General features: G+C 40.3%; 1 protein-coding gene and 1 long non-coding RNA gene across 2 annotated transcripts; one reads left to right on the forward strand and one right to left on the reverse strand.

Annotated features, from left to right (window-relative positions):
• Window positions 1–2409: 2409 nt before the first annotated feature.
• Window positions 2410–4108, forward strand: LOC134459105 (uncharacterized). The gene is made up of 3 exons (XR_010036770.1): window positions 2410–2454; window positions 3671–3740; window positions 4016–4108. It is a non-coding gene; the product is annotated as an uncharacterized LOC134459105 (long non-coding RNA).
• A 7726-nt stretch (window positions 4109–11834) lies between these two features.
• Window positions 11835–25059, reverse strand: LOC134458605 (uncharacterized). The gene is made up of 8 exons (XM_063211024.1): window positions 24971–25059; window positions 23881–24198; window positions 23451–23777; window positions 23015–23323; window positions 16361–16555; window positions 16225–16263; window positions 15990–16028; window positions 11835–12199 (listed from the first exon to the last, which is right to left on the reverse strand). The coding sequence occupies exons 1-8, from the start codon at window positions 25005–25007 to the stop codon at window positions 12012–12014; spliced, it is 1452 nt and encodes a 483-aa protein (XP_063067094.1). The 5' UTR covers window positions 25008–25059; the 3' UTR covers window positions 11835–12011.
• Between the last annotated feature and the right edge of the window lie 1855 nt (window positions 25060–26914).

Here is a 26914-nt window from a genome sequence, read left to right on the forward strand (position 1 = left end):
CACACAATGCAGACATCATTCACGCACTGTGTAGGTGTGTGTGTGTGTGTGTCAGTGACGTGCAGTGAGGGGTATGGTAGGGTAGGCAGTAAATATAGAAAATCAATATTTTTTGTGTATTTTTTAGCGCTGTATTTCTTAGATGCAATTTCCTGCATTTTAACCAAATCTGGAGAGTCACTATCAGCTAAAAACGTTTATAAAAGACTAAAAACTTTGAACAAATAGTACCCCCTTTCATGCAGATCTGAAATGTAACATGGTGTGTGTGTGTTTGTGTGTGTGTGTGTGTGTGTGTGTGTGTGTGTGTGTGTGTGTGTGTGTGTGTGTGTGTGTGTGTGTGTGAGAGAGGCCTTATGCCACAAGGTATGGCTTGGATGGCCTATTCACCTAGTACAGTATGCTGATAAGGTCTTTAATGTGCAACAAATGAGTAGGCCTATGTTTCTCTAAATACTGTAAATATAAAGTAGGCTATAATATAAAATGCCATCAGTGCTTAGCCACCACAGCTCTAATAACTAAATAAGTAAATAGGCTAAACTATTAGACATTTGGACATTGTGTCAGTAGACCTTACATCTGAAACAATAAGTGAAAATGCATAATTTCAATTTCTTGAAAAGGCCAGCTAGCTTTCTTTTGCCAAATTGGCAAATTGGTAGCTCAAGGACCCATAGCCTACTTTGTACACATTTAAGGACCTGTAGGCCTACATTTTACAATAATTTAGAAAGCTACAACATCACAGCATTTTGGGGGAAAAGCTTTAACTTTTGGCTTTAGCAGTTGCCTTAGCTCCTCTTCTGTTTATTCTGTTGCAAATGCCAGGGTGTTTCACATGGATGCAGGGTGGCAGTGTAGCCTACTTTGTTTAGAAGATAAAATGTCTAGTTCACCAACTGTGAATCACACCATAGCATGTGAGGGGAAACGATTTACATTTAGCAATCAACCAACCTAAGTAACAGTTCCTGCTTCATTGACGCATTTTGTGCTGGTAATCAAACACTCACAGACAAGAAGTAAAGTTGGCAAGGGGGCGGGTTGCTTGCGAACTCAACAAACATGAGCCGTGCATTCAGACAGTAAATACTGGTACATCGAGTAAACCAACGAAAACACTTCTGAGACTCATTCTTGTGCGTGATTGTATTCTCAAACACTTTAGCAACGGTGGTGCAAGTTGTTTCAAATCAAGTCAATTTTTGAGTGCGTGAGCACCCATCCCAGTCACTCGAGCGAGCCCCACCGCCCCTACGTTGATCTCGTAGTTCTACACCGTGCACTTCAAAAGAACACAGCTGCACGTCAACTTGCTAACAGGCTCCACACACCTCACGCATCGCGTATCAAGTCATCATCATAATAAATTAAGAAAATGAAGTCATGTCGTACGCTCAAAAAACAATCTCGCGTTCATACACACAGTCTATTCGTGTCCACAGCACAAATCTTCAATGTCAACACCTCCCTGACCCATCAACAAAAGGCACCACGAGAAACTTGAGCATGTTCATGTTAAGGCTATCCACAGCTTAATAATTAGATGAATCTTACCTTAAAGCAGAATCACGAGAATGTTTTCCATGCAAGTTAGTTCCATTAAAAGCCCGGGGTGGTTGACATGATGAAGATATTTTGTCCCAGTGTGTTCAAACTACTTGAAGCTGCTACCCATCTGATGTTGAATATTTCCACAATGCAGCGATTGCAAACGGCTCAGCTATTGCCTGTCATCTGAACCATCTTTCTTGCTACTTCTCGGCTTTTTTTGCAATAAAGGCAAAACGCCAAAGACTGCATGCCATGTTTTCTGTACGTGAGTTTGAACAAGCCTTGCCTTGCCCACTAAACATTGGACGTCGTATAGACGTTGAAATTAGGTCTAAATTGCGTCCGTCGGTCCATGACCAGTTTTGGACCTTAGAATGACGTACAAACTAGGTCCTTTATTTGGACGTCTAATAATGACCCTATTTGTACGTCATTATGAAGTTCAAAATTCAGACGTCAGTCTAGGTCACTTTTTTGGACGTCAAAAACAGGTGAGGGAAATCGACATGATTGTTGTTGTTGCTGTTGCTTTTTTTTTTGCTTTGTTTTTAAATAGGCCATAGTAGTTTTCCTAGTAGGCTATTTTTTCTGTTCACATCGGGTGGGGAAAGAGTGTGTGGCAATCCCAAACGTGCAATGCACCGTGGGACACACTGCCTAAACAGATGTGTCAAAAAAAATAACACATTGGGATATGTAGACAGCATTGACAGATTAGGTGTCATTTTTGTGTAAGATTTCATTTCTGGGTCGTGCTACAAGTGAGAAACTAACGGCCGTTTGGCTGTCCAATCGCGTGACTGTGGACATTTGAAAGCAGACTTCCGCCCGCGTTTTCTACCGTTGGAAGAAATGCAAGATGCGGCGACTTGACTTCAGACACCGAGAGAGGCTGGCGTAAGTAATTCGGTTTAATTTCGTAACAATTACGTGTGTTACCGTTAATGTATGGTTAAAATCAAACCTTGCTTCACAAGTTTTGCTGCACGAACATTGGAACAGCCTCAGTGATTCTGTGAACATTAAGCTAGCCTACAATCATATTTAGCTAGTTATTGATACTCAGTTAGCTATTTATCTTTAACGCTTGCACTATAAATTATATTTATTTTCTTTTAATTCACATGTGGACTAACTTAATGGTTAAAACGTGTTGTGTTGGGAAAATTAAATGTTTGAAATGTGATATTGGATGGTTTGCTAACATTGGTTGCTAATAGGGTAACCATTGACAGTAACAATGAGGGTAACTGATAATTAGCTGGTGTGGAATAAATCAGGCGGCACTTTACTGATGTGAAGTTTGAAAGCTATTTTCTGAACATAAAAGAAAGAAAGTCTGACAGGATTTATGCAAGGATACTGAAACACCACGGATGGATTGACGTAGAGCTAGTACTGGTAGTGGGGCAAAAGTGGATGCTGCTAGTAACATGTATCGGAGGTATCGGCAAGACTTGGGCTAGCTGGCATAGAGGCGATTTTAAACTTCAGCGCTTCAAACGTAAGCAGTTCTGCGTCAAATCATGAAAATCAGACCATCCGCCACCCTCGTACATGATAACGAATAGCACCAGTAAAAGCAAGCAGTATCCCACTGTTTTGTGTTGGCTCGATGAAAGGTGATACAAACGAATTTCCGAATCACATTATGTTGGCTTGGTTGTAGTTGTTGTGGCCAGTCAATAGACAAGCTTTGAACCGTAGTTCCATGTAAGTGTCGTGGTTTTCACCGTTTCAGTATGTAGTTGAATATGGTAGATCTGGGCAACTGGTCAACGCTGTCGTGTTTTGTCTCGGTAGACCTCGTATGACGGTGTGTTGGGAAAATACCGGCAGTTGTTTCAGATGGAGGGTGCGACGTGCCAGATGTACGCTGTTCGAGGGATAAATCTGCCACGCACGAGATTTTGTAGGCAATGGTAATTGGTGACGATACCATGACGTTTGAAAAGAAGGTTTTAGGTGGCAGAGTAGAACAACAGCTGCGTGTGAAGTGTGGCGACTACCAAGGTATCAACACCAGTTATGGCTACGGGATTTTAAAAGTACCTTCAATGCACTGGGAACTAACGTGCTCTCCCCCTCTCTCTCTCTCTTCTCTCTTAATCAGGGCCCAGGTCTTGTGGCCACATCTGTCCAAGCTCCTACTCTGATTGAACAGTTGGATGATCAGACTGATGGTAAGTGTGTGTGTGTGTGTGTGTGTGTGTGTGTGTGTGTGTGTGTTTCCATGTGTATCATATTGTCTATGTGATCATGTGTCTAATTGCCATCCACTTACAGGCCCTCTGCCTCCTTTCATTTGTTTTTTTAGATTTTTTTTTCAGATTTTTTTCTTATTGTTGTATTGTATGCAATTGTGACAAATATGTTACTGTGATATTGTTATAACACAGAGACTTTGGTAAATGTGAAATTTAAGTACTGCTGTACAATTTTCTGCTCTCATTTTCAGATGAAAAGTGCTACACAGTTCTCACACATCTTCTGACTCCGAAGCCGCTGCAGTGTAAAATCTGAGATGTCTTTTCTGGTTGATTTTGTGCAGGTATTTTTCAAAGGATAGTTACTTTTAAAATCTTTTAATCTTTAAAAACACTTTCATGCAGAGCCTCTGTTAGGACCTCATTGCGATACAGAGTTATGACCTTGTCACCAAAATGTCAATGACCATATTTTAACCTGCTATTTAAGGCTGCCATAGCCATATTCTTATAACAATGCAGTTAAGTTCAAGAGAACTATAGTTTGGTGATATGGATCCCAAACGGAAGAGAACAGCAGCGGTTTGTAGTTGTAGAGAACTAATTAGCGCCAAGTGTTGTTAACCTGTTGTTTCACGAGTTTGTCCTTGAGTGCTTGGTGTACAGTTTACGTATAGTATATGCATGTTTGGCATGTTAGCTGGCCTCGGTCCTGGGATGCTTTAAACGGAGCTCATGCGGGATGAGATCCGCTTCCCCCCTATGTGTAGTATAGAGGAAGTGTAACTGGGTGTTCCAGTGAAATGGAGGAGTATGGGGAGGTGGTGGGACAATTCGGAAAGCCTTCGCGCATGACAGGCGAGAGAGGGAAGGAGGGATTTAAATATGCGCGAAGGCGGGAGCAAGTAATGACAGCTGTCAATCACTCTCGGACTTCCTCCAGAACTACGTTTATATATAAACAACATTTCACGAGTTTGTCCTTGAGTGCTTGGTGTACAGTTTACGTATAGTATATGCATGTTTGGCATGTTAGCTGGCCTCGGTCCTGGGATGCTTTAAACGGAGCTCATGCGGGATGAGATCCGCTTCCCCCCAAAGATGCTGAGACCAACCAACTATGCCAGACGATGCACTCAAGACGAGGTCCGTTTACCTCCCAAAAAAGCGAAGTAGTGCGCAGCTGACTAGAGGACCGAGGGCCAAGCTTAAAAATAAACAGGCCTAAATAACCAAAACAAATAATTACAAGAATAATAATGATAATAGGCTACGTAACGCAGCGTGGTGAAACGGTGACGATCCGATGCGGGCCAATGCGAGTGAGAGCTAATGCCCGAGACAATTCGGAAAGCCTTCGCGCATGACAGGCGAGAGAGGGAAGGAGGGATTTAAATATGCGCGAAGGCGGGAGCAAGTAATGACAGCTGTCAATCACTCTCGGACTTCCTCCAGAACTACGTTTATATATAAACAACATTTCTTGTTTACCTGTCACAGTAGCCCATAGCACTTTTGTCATAGAGAGCAACTTTGTCAGTAAATATGTGCCTGCTGTATAAAGTAGCAGTATTTGGATGAGTTACAGCTAACACGGACGGCAAACTTGAGACTGTATATTGTGTGTTTGACAGATTTCTGACAGCGACAGCGATGGTGAGGGAAGCAGTGTACCGAACTCTCAGATGACTCGGACCAGGTGACCAAACCCATGCAAAACACAATGTGAGTGTACACATACACACACACACACACACACACACACACCGCATTGCAAAATGAATTTCATATACAGTATATCACGAAAGTGAATACACCCCTCACAGTTTTTGCAGATTTTTGAGTATACATTTTCATAGGAAAGCATTACAGAAATTTCACTTTGACACAATGATTAGTGACCTTTTACCACCACACATGCTTGACACCATCTAAAGCAAATTTGTTTATCTTGGTCTCAACAGGGATGAACAGACCAAGGATATGGATCACTGGAACCATGTCGTGTGGTCTGAAGAGACCAAGATAAACAAATATACTTTAGATGGTGTCAAGCAAGTGTGGTGGTAAACAAGTAAGTTTTACAAAAAAAGTGTATCCTATCAAAAGCCAAGCATGGTAGTGGGACTGACATGGTTTGGGGATGCATGGATGCTGTCAACATTTGTAATCTGAAATACACCTAAAAGAAACATGCATATCAACATGCACTGTGACTACTGAAGCAGATCATGATATTCTCCATAGGATTGCATTCAAATCTCATACCAATCTATTTAAGCCAGATGCAGACTCAAAATGTAAAAGTTCAATGCAAAGAAAGGTTGAAACGCACACTGATGACCTCCCCTTTCATCCCTTTTCATTTTGTTTCATTTCGAGCCAACACAGCCCCTTTTCTACCGGATTTTAATCTGGGGTGTACTCACTTTTGTGAGTACATGTTCAAACATTAATGGCTGTATTTAGTTTTTTTCTGAGTGAACAAGAAATTTAAGCGGTTAAATATGTTGTTAAAAGGTCACTAATCATTGTGTCAAAGTGAAATTTCTCTAATGATTTCCTATGAAAATATATACTCACAAATCTGCAAAAACTGTGAGGGGTGTACTCACTTGCGTGATATACTGTAAGTTGAAAAAGTATGTTCTCAAAATATTTGAATGGCAAGAATTCACACATAGGTGATAGGACCTCTGGCCATTTTCAATAATAAAATGCAAAAAAAAAGGTAGATACACCGTTTTGCAATAAACTCTTCATACGTATATATAAATAATGAAATGAAAAATGAATGAAATTAAATTCACTCAGTTTAATGAAGAGCTAAGAAGATGTCATGATATCAATGTATGTGTAGTTGATTCGGCTATACTTAGTTTGACTGGTATGCTTCATACCTTTCAATCAGTTAAGTAAAACTTGCTATTAAGTATTATTAATGATGTCTCTCTCTCTCTCCTCTCTCTCTCTCTCTCTCCCTTCTTCTTCCTCCTCTTCTACTTCTTCTCAGTCTGGAACCAACTTCACATCCCTCTTCACTGCACTACTGACACTGAGATGGAATCCACAACCCAACCACTAGTGGTCTGCATTGGGAACCTGAAGAGTCTGTCATAACCGCCAGGAATGACCGTGTGACCATTCCCGTTGCAGACGGCCTGACTTGCACAATTGACAAGCTGTTCAAGCTTTACTGGGTCTGCAACTTGTTATATCCAGCACAGCTCAGCTCTGTTTTCACCTTCTTTGAATATGTTTATGACGTTCCCATCTCAACCAACAAACGAACAAAGGCACTACAACTTCTCTCAAAGCTTCCCAGCAGCCCAAGTGATCACTCAACATGTGTTTATGCCCAAAATGTAAATAGTTACTACAGACATCAAGAAAGTAGTTTGGCATCTTTTTCATGTACACGCTTTGTCAGATGCACAGGATATGATGATAATTTGCAGCCAAGATGGCTGTTCAAGTGTACAAGGACTTACTATGTAGACACCACCTACGTAGACACCACCAGTCCACAACAACAGAAATGGGAGTATCTTTCAATGACTCTTTTGAATCCACTGACATTCAGACAGCCTATGCAGCTTCAAGTAACACCTGAAGAAAGAGCATTTTGTGTCCCTTCTCAAGGACCGATTCTCCATAATTTACCACTTAATGACAATTTATCTGTGTTCATGCTTGTTAGGATTATTACAGGGAATTATTTTGATTATCATTTTGGCAACACTTTATTTTATCATTACATCTATTAGCTCTAATACATACAGTGTTAATGCCTGTATGCTGTATAAGTAACTTGTAAGGCATGCACTAAGCAAAATCAAACATACATTAGGCATGTATTCGCAAATGCCTTGTTCATGCACAATTTGGGATTTATTACCTAATATAACCTCAGTAAGGACCTAACAAATGTTTGATTTCGCTTAGTACATGCCTTACAAGTTACTTATACAGGCATTAACCCATTGATGCTGGATGTTGCGTTGTGCAACATTGGCCCTGGCGCCTGGAGTTTTGTATGGCATCAGCACCCTTTTCTGCAAGTGCTTTAGGCATCAATGGGTTAACATTGTATGTATTAGTGCTAAGCGATGTAATGTTAAAATAAAGTGTTACCATCATATTTTTAAAAAATATATATGTTGTAAAACTGGACGATTGTGAAATGATATGTGGCAGATGTAAGACCCATTGATGTAATGCAGAGTTTTCATTCAGATGAACTGTCTCTTAACCCAAGGTACAATGTCTTTTCTTCCAATATGTTGGAACCTATTTCATAAGAATGTTATTTTCAAGAATATTTAACACTACTTCGAATTTCAAGACTTTCGGGTTTTGTAATACACCGGTAATGTTGTTAAGAGATGATAGTGTACGAGTCATAACCATCAATACTTCATGAAATTCGCAGTGGTGTTAATTATTCTTGAAAAAGATCACATTTGTTATCTCCCCCTCTTCTGAAAAGCCTAACAAAAAAGAATATGACAGTAAAGTTAATGTAATACATTTTTTTTTAATTGAATGTAAACACAACTCTACCAAAAAAAACGTTGCAGAGGTATGTAGTCAAGACTTTTGAAGATTGAACCTTGTAAACAAAAGTGTTTGCTAAATAAAAGTAAACCCCCCTGTCACTTTCCATGTGATAATTGTCTGTATATTTTGAAAACTAGAAGTTTCAAGGTTTTTAATGCTGTCACTTTTATGTTTGAATGACAACTCACAGAGTTAATTTGAAGTCAAAAAGACGTCCACAAAGATGACGTCAATATAACCACCTACAAAATGACGTCAAAAACATGTCCTCTAAGACCCTATTTGGACTAGAGATGACTCTAATATGGACGTAGTACAGACGTCAAAAATGGACGTCCATTAGACGTCTGAAAAAGACGTCGTCTGGAGTAACAGTCTGCACCTTCAGATGACCTAAATTATACGTCCAAAAATGACCTAAAAAAGACGTCCTTTAAACGTCATTTTGTTTACTGGGTGCTAGCTGTGTTGAGAACAGCAAGCAAGGGAAGCAGAACAGACGGTTGCTAACACCCGCAGAGCCACTCTTTTCTCTCATACCATTCCTGATGGAATGTACGTACTATTTTCTGCCCCTTGCGCTGATATAAATCGCGGAGGTGTTGGCCCGATTGATGGTAAGCAACTTCTGCTGGTAATCCAGCTTGCTAAAACACTTCAGATGTGCAATTGTTGACATAGCTGCCGATATTTCACTTCCAAAGTCTTCGATAGAGTGCTGAATGCAGAGTGTCTTCGCTGGGCCAGAGCCATTGATAAACATGACTTTTCTTTTTCATTTCTTATTCATGACTCTGCGCTGGGCTATTGCATAGTTATTACACCTGAATTGTAACAATTTTTCATTTTGGGCGCTGTGATTGGCTCACATACTCCCGCCACAGAGTAAAGGCTCTGCTTTTAGTCCCATTGACAAGCTATGAGACAACTTAATACGCATGCGCAAACTTCTACATTGACAGCATTGAAGGCAGGGTAGGCAGAGGAAAAGCGAGCCTTACCTGGCTGCCTGGCTGGCATTCGAAAGCTCTGCTTTCACAGGCTCTGCTACCAGCCGGGACTGCGCGTTGCCACGGCAACCTGCCCAAGCCTGAGCGCTTTGCTTCGTGCGATTACTTAGGTTTTTGATCGTTGTCCTGCGTATACTGTACTTTAAACAGCTCATAATTTATGCTGAATCAATGTTATTGTTGTGTATGTGAACTCTGAAGAATATGTTTTAAAACACGTGTTAGTTTTTATTTTTAAGACATTTATCCCAGGGTAGGCACTGCCTACCCTGCCTACCCTGACCGCACGTCTCTGGTGTGTGTGTGTGTGTGTGTGTGTGTGTGTGTGTGCGCGCGCGGGGGGGTGTCTCCTGTCCTTCTCCTCTCCGTCTCCTCCTCCCTTCATCTCTCCCCTTCACCTGTCTTCTGTGCATTGTCCATGGTATTTGGCCCACTGTGTGTGAAGTGATGCTGTGTAGGGGATATGTGGTTTTGCAGTGTTTGGTTGTGTGTGTGTTTGGCTAGTGTATGTTGAAAGTCTGGTATGTGTGTGACATTAGTGTTGAAGGCATGCTGTGTTTGTGTGAGTTGTAGGCCTATACTGTATGAGGTTTGGGTGATGGTGTGTGAGGTGTTTGGCTGTCTGTGCAGTATATGGAAATGCAATGAAAAATAATGAAATGCAGGTAATAAAAATATAATTACTAAATAATTATAGAATAGACTGAATTATATTGAGTATAATATTTATATTGTTTATCTGTGTTGAGGACATAGCCTAGTTTAATAAAATAATTAAAAGCAACATAATTAACGCATGGTTTATTTTGGTGAGAAAAAAATGGCTAGTTGACCTTCCATTTGGCTAGTAAGAAAAAATGTCTACTAGCCATATTGGCTGGTGGTGGAAAAAGTTAATTTAGAGCCCTGGGCGTAAGTACCGAAAGGGCGTCGAATTAGTGAGTCCCGAGTGTATCAGCAGTGTTCTGTCAGCACCCCCTCCCCGCCCCTGCAGACACTTGGATAACCATAGCAGCAGTGGGGCAATTCAAATGAATAGGCAGTGTTTCGTTGCCCAACCACGAAAAACGGGCAATTACGTGAATGCACCACGAAAATTGAAGTTATTTTTTTTCGTGAATACTTCACGAAATGACAGAGATAGGGCTCCATGTCAAGGTCAGCTGTCCTCAACTCATAGCCTCTCCACAGGGGTGTCCTAAGGGCTGCTGCTGGGGCCCCTATTTGCCATGTACTGTATAGCACGTCACTGGGTCATGTCATCTGTTCTCACAGCTTCTCATACTACTGTTACACTGATGAAGCACAGTCATATATCTATTTTTTGCCAGATGACTCCACGGTCTACGCACACCTTACCGCTTGCCTCTCTGAACTATCCACAAGTATGAAGGAATGCCACCTGCAGTTGAGCCTCGCTAAAACAGCACTGCTGGTGATCCCAGGCAAAGAATCAGGCTGCCATGATATCAAACTCAATATGGACTCTGCTGTTGCCCCAAATAAGGCCACAAGAAACCTCATCCTCTGACCACATAGCCTCAGTTTCCCAGTCATGTTGCTTCTCAGTAACTTCAATATGCATACAATCAGACTGTGCCTGACCTAAATGACTCAACTTCTGGTAGGCCTACTGTCCATCTGACCTCAACTACTGCAACTCCCTCCTGACTGGTCTTCCAGCTTGTGCAATAATACCTTTGCAAATGTCACTGCATGTCACTCCTCTTTTTCATGCCAAATTGAATACAAGGCCTTGACCCTTGCCTACAAAGCTACAACAGGTTCTACTCTGGCGTATCTGAAAGCTATGCTAAAGCCCCATGTTCCTTCCAGGACATTGTCTTCCTCTACCAACCATTTCACCTTGCCCTCTACTTACACAAGTAGTGGCTCCTGTCTGTTCAGTTCAGCTGCTGAAAGACCCAAAACACCCAGTGACACCATGATTCATCACTGATGATGTGCCCTGACAAACAGCACATGGATCTTACCATAGAAGTAGTGTCTTTATCCACCCTAACAGCACTCCAACCAAACAGATCCTGAAAACATGTTAATTCATGCAAATAGCATGACATAGTGAAGTTGAACAATATAAGGAAGTTAGCATCTGGCAATTTTGACAAATATATATTGTTGACAAAAACATATTAACATACACAACATTTCTGGGTTTCCAATAAAAAAGAAATAGGTCTTTTGAAGTTAGCTAATAATGTAATTATCATGTAATAACATTTATTAAAAAATACTTTGATCTTGAAAATGACACCTTTCCTGAAGTTAGATTTTCCTAGATCTTTAGTATGTTAGTAAGGACACCTGTGTATTGAAATCATTTGAAAAACCTTTTTTATCAATTTTTTGGGGTTTGGTGTATTAAGGCCATAGATATACTCGACTAATAGTGTAGCACTGCTCTTAGGTAAAGGTGGTTAGTCCAATTTAATCAAACACAGTTAATCCAGGCAACTGCAAGGAGTAAACAAAGAGGAAGGAAATTAAAAAGCATTTATTCATTTTGGCTATAGCATGATTTACCAAGAGTTTTATATATAAGTTCTTTATAAGTTCTTCACCATTTTTTCGGTATGGACAGAAAAACAACACTGTCAAAAGAAAAGCATGAAGGTGCATGACAGTTATGATGGAGATGATTCGCTTGTTGGATATATCAACTGGCAAGAAATGCGGCAGCAGCTCTCCGGTTTGGTGGAGGTCTGCGGTCCGCATCTCTTCTTGTTTTCCTTGTTTTGATGTGGACAGCCAGTACAGCAGACATAAATGTCAATAGCCCAATGGCCCGCACACAAGCCAGAAGCCAGTAGAGGTTGAAGTAATGGTTTTCAGTTTGAAATGGGGCTGGAAAAAAAGGAATGATTAAGATTCATACATTGGTAATCACACCTTTGAGAGTGGCATGGGCGTTTAACTTTGAGACATACCGTATCGTCAGCCATGTTAAGTATCTCTGAGTCTGGGGGTGTAAAGGCCATTTTCTTACAAACGTGTGAGACAGTGTGGGCGTTTTTGAAACGCGCATTCCAGAGTATGCACGTACGGAGAGTGTAATACAATTATATGTTCTTACTATTTATTATCCATAGACTTTCAATGACTCCAGCAAATGAAGAAACAAAGGTTAAAGAGTAAACGCTATACGGTCAAAAACTGTTTCCTCTCCACACTCTGTCTGCCAGGCACCTGTGAGAGTACTAATTAATTGATCTGTGATTCACACCACCAATGCGCATCAGAGGCACTTATTCACAGTACCATACAAACTCACATTACAGGTGCAAGACAAGACAAAGGGTGATTAGGTCTAGGTAAGCGTATATGAACAAGAAGTAAATATAAAAACACAAGAGGATACACAAAACAGGTTTAACAAAAAGATAAGTATATGAAACAAACAGGAAGCAAGGAACCTAAAAGTCTCTGATTTACATCTTACAATACAACTTAAAGCAAATGAATTGAAATCACAAATATGGCTCCAACAGGTTTTTTTTTCAGCACTGGGCTCTTCGGATACATGGTGATCAAGCCTGAGATTGTGACCTAATTGACCTCAATAGCCCTCCCCAATACCTGTATATAAATAAAGCTATGCCTCTTGTTAATCCAATTCCACCTACCGGTAATTGGCTGCACCAATGTTCTTGCATATTGAAACGGTAGGTAATTATTATTTATATTAAGGCCTGCTATACATGGCTTCTGGCTGTTTGTATACAGTTGAATGCATACGCAGCCAGGGATTCCAAAATGCTAGGCGGCTAGGTGTTTATCATTGGAAGTCCCATTGGAGCCCTGCACAGTGTATGACAAGAACCTGTTGTCTTGTCGGCTTGCGGTTTTATCCACTTACTTGCACTCTGTACTGTAGGTGACACCGTTTAGAAGAACATACTATCATGTCGCTCAGAATTCTTTGCCATGTTCCCTAAAAAAGGCTATATTGTGTTGTGAAGCCACTGCTGACAAGGCGGGGTTTCGCGATTGGAGGCAGCCTCTGATTGTATGGAAGCTGCCGTTACTCAAAGGTTGTCCTCACGTGTGATTGGAGAGAAGCAATATAACTTCATTTACAAAACATATGAATCAATTCTGATGTACTCGCGTTAAGATATGTTATTCCAGAATGGAGTCGGTACGAGTACAGAAACCTCAGAAACCGCTACAACATCCAGCCGTCTAGAAATCAGGTTTTAACCACGCACCACACTGGTCCAATGCAACTTTCAATGTTAAAAACCTAGCCACTTAGCATTTTGAGATCCCTGGCTGCGTGCGCATTCAGGTAGAATCAAAACTGAAAAATCCATGTATACTAGGGGTCTTAAATATCAATTTGGCCTATTGTCATAAACATAGCTCTTTCTTGGATGTAAAGATTATTATTATTATTTAAAGCTTTCCACCACGTACTGGATATACAGATGAATGGCATAAGTTGCAACCTTGCATTTAACTTTTCAGGTTGTGCAGCGAAAACATTAGCAAAATGGGCCAGCTGGCTGACCCATCATTGTCACGGAAAGGTTCAGCCAGCTCTCTGCTCTTTAGAAGTAAACAAATGTTTTTTGTGCAGTTCCAACCCGCACCTTGCACCTGTTTGAGGTGAAAGCCATCAAACCTTGGAATTGTATAGGAGAACATTGTTTTTTTACCTTCTGCAACAGGCAGCACAGAAATTAAGAAGAGAAGCTTTGCAAAGCAATGTTCTTGAAGAAACGGATCACTTTTACGAAATCAATCAATGACATCTGTCAATTCAGTGCATATATTCTGCAATGAGTGACTCATGTACGAGTGACTAACATACATCTACAGTGCAGCACAAAGTAGCCTCCTTATAGAAATCCCATAAGTGCGATACTTTATATTTGCCTGTGAGCCATCCGAGCATATTTCAGTAGCCTACTATCTCATTTTGTAAGTGCCAGTTGTACCAACAACTTATAGCATGCATGAGGCACACAGAGATTGTGGTTCACAGAGTTCACGGCCCAGTTAGTCAAACATGGACTCCCACAGACTCCTACCCAGGGATGAAAGTTACTGCAGCCTACCTACAGTCAATCCGGAAAGTATTCACAGCACTTCACTTTTTTCACATTTTATTATCTTACAGCCTTATTCCAAATGCTACAAATGAATCTCTGTTGTCAAAATCCTACACAAATTATTCCATTATGACCATGTGAAAAACAAGTTGTCTTGACAGTTTTGAAAATTTATAAAAATAAAAAACAAAGAAATATTTACAAAAGTATTCACAGCGTTTGCTTAACACTTTGTACAACCACCTTTGGCAGCAACTACATTCATTTTTTCATTTCGAAATGAAAAGGGATTAAAAGGGAGGTCATGGGTGTGTGTTTCAACCTTTCAGTACATTGAAATTGTACATTTTGAGTCTGCACCTGGCTAAAATAAATGGGAGTGAGTTTTGAATGAAATCCTATGGAGAGTATCATGATCCGCTTCTGTAGTCACAGTGCATGTTGACATGCATGCATCTTTAGGTGTAATTCAGATATCCAATGTTGACGGCATCCATACATCGCCAAAGGATGTCAGTCCCACAACCATGCTTGACGAGCCAGATGATGCACTTTTTTGTTCAAATTCACTTGTTTACCGCCACACATGCTTGACGCCATCTAAAGCAAATTTGTTTATTTTGGTCTCAAGAGAAATAAACAGACCAAGGATATGGATCACTGGAAACATGTCGTGTGGTCTGATGAGACCAAGATACTAGACAAATTTGCCTTAGATGGTGTCAAGCATGTGTGGTGGTAAACAAGTGAATTTGACCAAAAAAGTGCATCATCTGGCTCGTCAAGCATGGTAGTGGGACTGACATTGTTTGGGGATGTATGAATGCCGTCAACATTGGAAATATGAATTACACCTAAAGAAGCATGCATGTCAACATGCACTGTGACTACAGAAGCAGATCATGATACTCTCCATAGGATTTCATTCAAAACTCACACCAATCTATTTTAGCCAGGTGCAGACTCAAAATGTACAATTTCAACATACTGAAAGGTTGAAACACACACCGATGACCTCCCTTTTAATCCCTTTTCATTTCGAAATGAAACAAGAATGTAGTTGCTGCCAAAGGTGTTCTACAAAGTATTCAGCAAAGGCTGTGAATACTTTTGTAAATATGATTTCTTTGTTTTTTATTTTTTATAAATTTTCAAAACTGTCAAGACAACTTGTTTTTCACATGGTCATAATGGAATAATTTGTGTAGGATTTTGACAACAGAGATTCATTTGTAGCATTTGGAATAAGGCTGTAAGATAATAAAATGTGAAAAAAGTGAAGCGCTGTGAGTACTTTCCGGATTGACTGTACCTGCTGTTCCCTAAGTTCATTGTCACGGTAAAGTCTTACACATGTCTCCTCCCTCGTAGTGTGCATTATGGCAGAACCAGTCATGGGCAGTCACAAGTTCACCAGACAATGTGCAGCTGAGGCATAAGGCCAATGCACACATACTAGTGTATTTGAACCCCACTGACCTATTACTAGGACTAGTGTGTTATAAAACAGAACAAATCATCTTTCAGCAGCATACTGTACTTCAGGTCAGTTGACTAATGCATTTATAAATATTTCTTACCTTTTGTGGTAACACTGTTTTTGTGTTCACTTTTATGTTCTGAAATTCATTGAATGCTTCATAATAATGGACACAAACATTTAGAACTAACAGCAAATTACAAGCAAATTAAACTGAACATCTCGCTATAGTATTACAGTTATTAAAATGGAAAAAGTCATGTATTAGCACAGTACACTGTACTTCAAATTTGTTTTCTTTTGGTCGCAGTTGACTGGAGCAAAAGTGTTCTTACCTTTTGTGGTGACACTGTCGTCATGTGGAATAGTATGGTCTGAAATTCATGACAAAGTCTTAGTGTTTTACAGGGCGGCATATATCATTTAAGGTTACATTACCTTACATTTGGTTCACTGTATGATTCTACTGACCTTGAAAAAGTCTGGTTCCTTTTCCAAATGCTTGCTTCCCCTTCACCCTTCCCATACAGTAATACAGAGCCAGATCTTCTTCGGTCACACGTCTGATTCTCAAGTCGTTTGATCCAAGGCTTTTGTTGGCAACTGCTGTGTACCGGTCACTTACATGGTCCATGCTGAACACACTGCCATCAGGGTGATTTGGACCTGCAACGAGGAGAATCACAGGCATCTCCTCAGGCCTGTATCGTACCCAAGCTACCTCTCGATGAAAAGAGATGTTGCATGGTAGAGTCACATCGTCTCCCAGCTTCACCCTCCAGAAGTCAAGCATCTGAGCAGGAGATATGAAACCTAAAACTATCAAGATGAGATTTTAGCATTAGGTTTAAGTTTTTTTTACTTAACATTTTTATATAAAACAATGAAATCTAAAGCTATCAAGATGAGATTTTACCATTAAGTCTAACGTTTATAATTAAAAAAAAAACAAAACAAAAACATTACACCTACTATGGTCAACAACCAGTTTAATATAACTTTAACCCGATTACTACTAGCGGTATTTTGTTGAAGAGGAAGAGAGTAAAGTACAAAAATATGGAATGACGATTTCATACTTACTTAGAAGAACAATGTCATAGACACACATTTTAGATGAGGCTGGTCGTACTGGCACACTTCCTCAACAAAACCAGAGTGCTGAACTGCAAGCTACAGACCTTATACGCAAGCTTCACAGGAAGGACCTTGCTGTGACCACAGAAAACTCATCTCTTGATGTTTTTTTTTTTTTTTTAAGTGTACTGTATATAAACATATTGCCCAGCTGTGCACCTACAAAACCTAGCTTTACATAACCTCACTGAGAAAGCTCACATAGGTGAGACTGGATTGAGGATATACAAATAAACAGTAATATCTGCACACTTTTTTATTTTATAGTGGGGGGACATTCCATTTCATTTTTTTCAGTTGTTGGCCCTTTTGACCTATGCATGTAGCTTGTATGTGTGCACCACTACCTCTTCACTTCCAAGTGACTCAAATGAGGCAACTGAAACAAATGTTTTGTGAAGCTGAGTGTCACATTCATGCGTAACTTGTTGGTGTAGCTACAGTAGTTGTATGGCAAGGTGATCTGTGCGAATTTTGATCAAACTTTCTTAACTTTGTCCTGCTATGAAGAATAAAACCAAAATTCAGAAGTAATTTATAGCTCATGACCTTTGAAAAGAAAACTTTTTTTCTTTACCCACCTCCTCAATGAGTAACAAAACACTTTATGTGCATGCATTGTTGTGGCCAAGACACCAACAGGCCACTTCCTCTTTAAGTCTGTCTGAAATGCATTGCCGAAGGGACATGGTAGTGAAAGCAAAGGGCAGAGTGCAGTACTTTTCTTAAATGGGCATTGCAAATTCCTTTTTAGCAGAAATGTAAATAAATACGATGTACAGCAGATGTTTATTAAAATATATTTATACAATTTACACACACATGACATTATTATTTGGTTTCTATCTTTTCCCATACTGATATCCTAAGTATGCTCTGAGACTTGCACCAGTCACAGAATTAATAACAGCCATGGATGAATACAATGAATGCACAGAGATTCCTGGAGAATTGTTTGATTCACGTTTAAGTAGTGCTTATGCCAGGATGGATATCACTTTGAGGACAGTTGGTGTCTTATTGTGTCTTTAAATTCCATTACACTTTGGAAATTAGATAGGCCTACATTTAAAATATAAATGTTTGAAATATAAATATCTAATATACAATTTCACTGTTCACACACAAACATAAAGAACACCATGTAATAACATGGATTACAGTGAAAAACAAGCATGGTACACATTCCTAATTTAAATAAATAGGCCTAACTAAAATTATTCAATGCACTGTGGAACATACAAAAAGGGTCAATGACCTAAGATAAAATACAAACCCCAACTCCATAGAAGTTGGGACACAAAAATTGTGAATAATAACAAAATACTGCCATTTTCAAAACGTCTGATTCTTACATTAGATGGAGAACGGCACAAAGAAACACATCAGCCATCAAAACTGACCAAAATTATTGTTGTGGGGGATATTCATGAATATGTAAAAACAACACGTCTCAAAAGAGTTGGGACAGGGACAATAAAAGGCAGAAAATGTCGAGGAAGACAAAGACAGAGATAAAACAAAAGGCAACACTTAACAGTTAAATACATTAACCGATGAGATGAATTTATATAAAAACAGTGTTAATTCCTATCTTGGACATGATTTCTCCAACTTAAATGGTGGTTGTATTCCTTGTCATTGTTTTCCTTTCTGTAGGGCTTACAGTGTGACAGGTCTTGACCAAAAGCCCGCCATTTTATCACCGGCTGGTCCTTATGATGGAGCTAAACTGTTAAAACATAGTAGAGAATGCAATTTGTCCTTATTATATGGCAGTAATTGAACATCTCCCTTCAAAATATAATGCACGAGTGGCTTTTCATGCTGTTTAAAACCCATTTATATCATTCAGCACTGTATTTAACTCTACAGATGAGTGAGAACAACTTAACCAATGTACTACTGCACCCCCATGCCATTATGGAGGCTGACTTTTGAAGTTAGCACTAACACACTGTAGCACAGGATGTAGCACAGGATGTGCAATACTCTATTATTTTCAAAAAGAATAGACTTCTGCAACTTCTGTAAGCAAAGGACAGTTTCCCCCATGTCTTCTAGGTCTATTTCAAGTGAGCTCGGGTGCATAGGAGAATGTTAAACCCCTGTATCTTTTGCACACATGAAGCATTCTTAAAATGGTCAATTTTCAATAGCTGTAATTATTGGAGTGCTAGAGTGAGACTACAGCCAATATATATTTCATGATTTCATGAACCTATACAATGATTTTAATGAGAAAAATATGTCTTATATACACTCAATCATGGTAAATCAAAGGGAATTAAAAAATGTATGTAATAACTATGGCAATTATTCCCTCTGCATCTTCAATTCTGAGTGACTCAGCCTCTCTGTGATGGTCTTATACCTGGACACTCATATTGTCCATCAGTACAATTCATTTTGAAATGTTCTTCTTTGTTGTTTTATCTTATTTGGATGTTTATTACATTTCACTGATCCCTGTCCCAACTTATTTGAGACGTGTTGCAGTTATCAAATTAGAAATGAGTACATATGTCCCCCAAAGCAATATTTTTTCTCGGTTTTGACACTTAATATGTTGTCTTTTCACTATTCTCCATCTAATGAATGGATTGAACGTTTTGAAAATGATAGCATTTTGATTTTATTCACTATTTACCAAACGTCCCAACTTCACCGGAGTTGGGGTTTGTAGATTTACTTTATATTCCTAATTCTCATCACTTCAGGAACCTCAAAATCTTGAACGAATTCTTCGTCTTCTTCCGAAACACCAAAAAAGCAGAAGTCCTGTTAGAAGACCTAGCGTTGCACAAAAAACATTTGCTGCAAAAAAATCAAACAAATAAAGTAAAAAACACCAGTGTAAGTTTCTGAAATTGCCATACATGTAATCCTATACACACATTTCTCAGTTCACCAATATTTGCGCAGCGCTGTACAAGCTACAGGAATTCCAGAAATGCTAAGTGGCTAGGTGTTTGACATTGAAAGTCCCATTGGAACTCTGCACAGTGTATGATAAGAACCTGTTGTCTCATTGGCTGTTCTATTCACTTAAGTGGATTCTGTACTCTTGACTACACAGAGTAGGAGAACATGTGACGGGATTTCAAAGCCAGAGTCACATGTCTCAGTGATAAATCTGCCGTCTTGAGGAAGCTTCTTAATGCATAGGAAAGCAGTATTAGGCTTAGGCTGTTTATGTCAAGAAGGAGCGCCGAGACAAGCCAAAAAATGTGTGAAATATCTCCACTGTATTAGGGACATAAACCTAAAAAAATTGTATTGGAAGTTTTCTGGATTTTATTCAATTTTAAGCAAATTATGCTGTGCATTGGCACTGCCCTTACGATTTGATTCGGTTACGATTCGGGAGGTAACGATTCCATTTTAATCAATTCAGTCCGATTCTATGATGCATTGCATTTCTATTGAAAGCATGGCACATTTTTCATCAGTCATGAGGCAATACAAGCAGACAGATACTGGACAACATTTTTTTATTGGCTGTTGTGTGTATCAGTCCTGTAGTTTTCAATGCTTTGAAGTGCTTTAATTTCATTTAAAGTTAATTTGCTCTGGAAATGCCCACAGAAGTAACTTGAAAAAAATATGGTGCATCGATTATGGCATTATTGGCGAATCAATTATTGAATTGTCTTGCCCGCGAAGCGATCATGAAAGTGCTTTACGGGGTCGCTGGACCACTGCACTCGAGAAATCATGAAAGTGCTTTACGGGGTCGCTGGACCACTGCACTCGAGGAACATGAGTTAAAAGCGAATTGCGAAAATAGCGTGTTGGGCGAGGTCACTGGCCATGGTGCTGAAATTACTGCCGAGCCCAAATCCTGGTTATGATTAAAAGGCGATGCATGGGCTCGGGAGTATGGGGCTCCAACTGAGAGCTCGGACAATACCCACGTCCGTGAATATGTGCGAGCTCTGAACGGACACCCCCATGCCGGTTTTTGGGAGAGTGAACAGAACCAAGGAGGCGCGAGGGCGGAATCCTGGATAAAATGATCGAGACGATGAAGATAGGGGGCGATAGGGGCGGATGGAGGGTACGAGCGAGAAAGCGAGTTTCTGACTTGGAGCAGGTTAGTGGGGAATAAATATGGTGTTGATAATTGAAGGGAATGAGATTCAGGGTAGGTAGGCGTGCCTGTACTAGCGCGCAAAAATGGACGAATGACAGACGAGCAGGGAATACAGAGCAGGTGTTGATTTAGACCTGTCAAATTTCATTACGCTTCTCCCGAACTTTCATTTTATAAACAAAACGTGCATTTATAGTCCCAAAAACGTAGAAAAACGCCAGTTTTTTCATAATCCTTGTTGCTGTCATCCCAACTGTGCATGAGATTGCAGTATGTAGCTAGGAAGAGATTTCCCAAGTTTGGTGTGTGCAGGTTCAAGAAAAAATGAGATGTCTTTTATGTGTAATAAAAACATGTGACAACTGAGGTGTTCCCAGACAATGACCTGCCTCAACATACATGTATTGTCTTGTCTTGTTATGTCCTGTTTTGTCAAGTCTTGTCTAATGTCTGTGAGAATGAGCCACACCAAATACAATTTTCTGTTTCATGTGTTACAGACAATATATCTTATTTTGCCCCTCGAACTCACCACCTCCTTGTCAATGCCTCAGTTCGGGCATGGGAGTCACAGCATGATACCAGAGAGAGTAGAGAGAGAGAGGTTCCATTGGCCCATTGTTTCCGGGTTCTATTATTGCAAGGGGGGGGGGGGGGGGAAATCCCCCTTTAGGCAGACCTAAGGACTGTTCTATTCAATGCTAGGAGCATAGAGGTAGAAAATAACACTAGAGGTGACCCTGCCCCCCTTTTTACGGTAATCTGTGGCGGCCATTATCTGTAGGTAGATCAGAGAAATGGAAATTACCGGAGAACGAGGCTCACCTCTGTCAAAAATGGCTTAATCATGTGAAAATGTCCATCAACACACTATACAAGGACAATAGTGCTAACTATGTTCATAAAAGATATTATTTGATTTAAATGTATTTTATCGACTCATATGATTTAAGTAGATATTTAGCCTGACATTTCAAATCTGGTCTTTGATTAATGTGTTACTTCATATTCACAGTTTTAGTCAATTTTTTGACAGGGGTGGGCGTGTTCTCCATTGACTTGCATTGCCTGAAGGTACCTACACTACCTACGGAAGTTGGGAAGCTCCATTTGTCATTTCCCAGTGCTGTCGCAAATTGCTGTTTCCTCTCTAGTGTTATTTTCTACCTCTATGGCTAGGAGTATTATGACACGCCCCTTTAGGCAGACCGGAACCTATTAGCAACCTATTATGTTGGCATATCTCTATATACTTAAAGAATCTCTGATGATACCGTTGATATAAAGGAACAGTCCGATAGCTCAGAGCTACCAATAGTATACTGTATGAGACTTTGGGAGGGAGGTTTACTAACGTTCTACGTCACACTTTGCTAGTTGGCCTCCGTTACACAAATCCCTCCTGACCAGTCTTAACACATATATATATATTTTTTTTTAATTGTCAGAATAAAATGTTACCACACGTCAGAACATTCTCTTGTCCTTGTTGCGTTGTCTACTTGTCTATAAATAAATTGGGACGTAATGACAGTCAATTGCATTAAATATCTGTTAGGCAGACCTACGGCTCTACTATGGGCCAAACGCATGTATACACCTACTGGTCCGTGTGGCAGCACGAAACACTGCAGTAGCTTTCGGAAAACTGAAACAGTTTACTATTTCATACATAATATGTCACATTCTTTTTTCTACTAAAGCAACCTTTGGAACAGTGGTTTTACGGTTTTCGCACGTTCCAGCACGCATGTGTCATCACTACCAATCGGACTTCAAAGGTTTAACACCTAGCACTTATTATTTTGGAGTTCCTGTCCGTGCGCGCAGTGCAAATGTTTGGAAACTGAGAATTCCATCAATGACATTATGAAGGAAAAAGCAAAACATACCTTTAGAATACAGTTGTCCCACTTCTAGCACTATCTCAGTAATTATGATGTCTCTGGCATCCCGGACCTGATACACACCGGTGTCATCCTCAGTCAAATCTTTCAGAGTTAAATACCCCTGCTCCATGACAATGCGTTCACGTTTATGTGCAGAACATTTTACGACACCATCCCTGACCCAGCAAAGACCTGTTTTTCTATTAGTCTTTTCATCAAGGTGATAGACATCAGCATCTTCTGAAGTGATGTAAAAAATAAAGGAGTCGCCCGTGTAAGATAACACACGCTCTCGATAACCATGGTGTATGCCTACAGGGAGAAGAAGAGAGTTTCACTCATTTAAAAAAATTGTTAAGAAATAGCATACTACTTCATTTTTTAAGTTGTAAACAGGGAATGTGCCAGTTAGTGGCTACTTGGCATTTGCCACCTATACCTTTATGGACACGGAGTGAAACAGAACTCAAAATCTTCCCTTCGCCATTTTCTGTTGAACATTCATAATTTCCTGCATCAGTCAGTTCAACCTTTCTTATCTCCATGGACATGTCTCCTTTGCGGATCCCATCCAAGAAAATGTTTGCTCTGTAACCAAACCCTGGATAATGATGTGTCGCTCCCTTGGTTAAATTCAGCACCACATATCCATCTTTCTTCCACAGCACATTCAGCTGTTCATCCGCCAGTCGTCGATTGATAATGCCATAGCAAGGCAGAGTAACTCTGCCTCTTTCGATTACTTCTACTTCTTTAGGAGGTGACACTTGCAATGAAAAACAACATGGACATAGTGTAAAACAGTGTTAGATTGTACTTTCTCAATCTAAGAAGTCCATCACACTTCCCAACATCCCTTCTGAACTGACCAGTGACAATCAAGTTCAGTGTCCTTATCAACACTGTCCCTCTGAAGCAACTGTATGTATCCGAGTCACTGAATACAGTGGGATTTATGTGAAGGGAAAATCTAACTTCACCATCCTCATTTTCAAAACGTACTCTATTTTCAAACCCTGGGCCAACGCTCAAATGACCCTTGGAGCAACTTGCCACCAACTGATGGGGGGTCTTCCATGTGATCTCCATGTCGTCAGGTGAGCCTTTCCCATCACAGAAAAGAGTGACTGGTTTTCCAATTTCCACTGATTTCAAATATTGTTCACCTACAGCTACAGAAGAGACCGCTGAAAAACATAGCATGCATGTTATCTTTTCTTTAGCATGACTTGCCAACATAGCCCAGGAGCATGGGCATCAACCTAACAGATTTGCTTTTGGATCGATATCTAGATATATTTATATATTTTTCATTCATTTTTCACTCTACCACACACATCTCTGCTACAAATGCACACTGCAAGTTTGTTATTTTAAAAAAAACCTACAGGTTCCAGGCAATGTGTAGGACTAGCTTACATTCAAATTAGGAAGAATGGAAATAGATTTATGGGAAGCCTTAATTAAATGTGGCTGCTCATGTCATGCCAACATGTTTCGACCACAAATGTGGTTTTCATTAGAGCAAAACGTTTCATTATTTTACAATTTGCGAACTCAGTTGTAACACACTAGACCTACCCTTTAACAGTAACAGATGCGTAAAATGGCACTATATGAAAAGTCGCATCTTCCCCATGTCCGCCATTTTTAGCTTGACAACTGCGGTACTTTGGTCCTCCTACTAGTCCATCCTAGTAACTCTATGGAAATTATCCACACATAGGCCTATCTGATTATGTTGGCGACCATTGGGTGGAGATGGGCAGAAACTGACCTGTGGATGGAAAGGTAATTATTTCAACTTGCTCCGTGTTAGGTCCCCGCCCGCTCTCCCACTTTCACTTTCGATTTAAACATTTGGACTAGTTCCAACAAGATAGGAATAGAGACGATAGGCATACAGCAGCACATCTTTTCACTTAACTATCAAAAACAACTTTTTGTAGACCAACTCACCTAGCAATTGGAGCCATGTCTCGAGTCGAAGTCTCATATTTACAGACGTCTGAACGCTGGATTTCACGTTGCTACAAGCGCCACTGTTCCCAGGCGATGAGAGAGAGAGAGAGAGAGAGAGAGAGAGAGAGAGAGAGAGAGAGAGAGAGAGAGAGAGAGAGAGAGAGAGAGATGCGTAAGCCCTCCAGACGCAAACAACGGCGTATTTTATGAAGCATTTATGACCTACAGCATACTGAAAACATACTAGGCCCATTGTCATAGTATTAGGCTATGCCTACACATAATAACCTACACCGGGTAGCCTACGACCAAATAGTAAATACTTTAGACTAGGCAAAAAAGGAGCAAAAATGCAGACTTACCATGCGCCACGGCCACGCTGTCAAAACATGCAGTTTACTTTCGATTCGACGAATGCCTGCAGGACAGTGCGCATTGATTTTAGCATCATCCTCCCCTGCTAAAAAGTGAAAGTGTCCGTTTAGTTGGACAGTAGCCTGGTGATACCGACGCCAACTAAACAAAACTATCGACTGTTGACGGAAAACGGGGGTTGTCTGTTTGTCTATCTGACAGCAGGTTTATTCAGAAAGTTACCAGATTTGGATTAAACTTGGAGTTGTTTAATGACGAAAGGATTACATTTTGGTGCTGATCCGGATCACGACGCGGAACCAGGATTTTTAGAGCGAAATTTGAACCGTCTAGTTTCTACTCCACAAAAAGAAGGCAGAAAGACAAAAGAAGAGCTCTTTTCCAAAATTTACCCAATTTTCCACAATTTTTGACTTTTTGTATTTCAATTTTGGAACTGACTGTTGGTCCGTGTAACGCTTTGCAGTGCTTTGTCCTATGATCTATGTGTGACTTGCCATTCAAATGTTTTGGGAACATCATTTTTAAACCTCTAGGCTTATAAAATGCGTTTTTGCAATGCAATTCAATGGAATGCCCAATACAAAACTGTCAACTTCCCAACATTCTACAAAATGGATAGGCCTATGTCTCATTTTGGAAAAGAGCTCTTGTATGGTGTAGGATAACATAATAAAATGTTCCATCAAAGAGCTTTCTTGGTGCAGTGTAACGGAGCCTAACTAGCAAAGTTGGCATGGAACGTTAGTAAAACCTCCCTCCTGAAAGCCTCATACAGTGTCGATGCCGTTGGGCTGGGGGACTCGTCCTTAATTATTCCAGCGGTATCGTACTGTGCCTCCCATTTCCGAACCGATGTAGTTGAAGAGGTCGCAGGTTTGCAGGCCTGAGGGTGACAAACAGGTGAAGGAAGACCTCCGTCACAGTGGTGCCGTGACCCGGATGGGAGAGAGTTTTAAGGGGGAGAGTGTAACGGAGGCTAACTAGCAGAGTTGGCGTGGAATGTTAGTAAAACCTCCCTCTCGAAAGCGTTAAGTGTCGATGCCGTTGGGCTGGGGAACTGGTTCTGTAGTCCAGCGGTATCGTACTGTCCCTCCCATTTCCAAACCAATGTAGTTGACAAGGTCGTAGGTTCACAGCCCCGAGGGGGACAATCAGGTGCAGGAAGACCTCCGTCACAGGAGGTCTGCACTCTCTCAGTGATTTTTTTGTTTTCTGGTGTGATTAGACATAGCTCTATTGTGGCCAAATATTGATTAATTTTTCTGTTTGTTGAGAACATCTGCATTCGTCTCCTCTTCACTTGGGCTGAATGTAAAAATTGTCATTTTTGTTCCTCTGTAGGCTACTACAATTTATTTTGAGAAGCCTGTAGTAGGCTATTGTGTACAGCAAAATGGAACATTTAGGACCCACATGCAATAGGCCTACTTGGTTCTCTCCATAATCAGCGTCATAATTAAGTTCTAAGAAAGAAAGTTCTAATTAAGTTTGAAGAAGATCATTGGAGTACCACTCCCCTCCCTGCACCACACGCCTCACCCGGAAAGCACTGATGATCATCAA

This window comes from Engraulis encrasicolus, chromosome 11, assembly GCF_034702125.1.
Source record: "Engraulis encrasicolus isolate BLACKSEA-1 chromosome 11, IST_EnEncr_1.0, whole genome shotgun sequence".
NCBI classification, from domain to species: domain Eukaryota; kingdom Metazoa; phylum Chordata; class Actinopteri; order Clupeiformes; family Engraulidae; genus Engraulis; species Engraulis encrasicolus.

Bases quoted from the DNA above. Each gene is read 5' to 3' on its own strand.
- LOC134458605 (XM_063211024.1), bottom strand. From the start codon at position 25,007: ATGAGACTTCGACTCGAGACATGGCTCCAATTGCTAG. The intron at 16,556-23,014 runs GTATGTTTTGCT...TCCTCGTTGCAG, and splicing joins GGGACAACTGTATTCTAAAG to GTCCAAATCACCCTGATGGC. The intron at 16,264-16,360 runs GTCAGTAGAATC...CATGAATTTCAG, and splicing joins AGGAACCAGACTTTTTCAAG to ACCATACTATTCCACATGAC.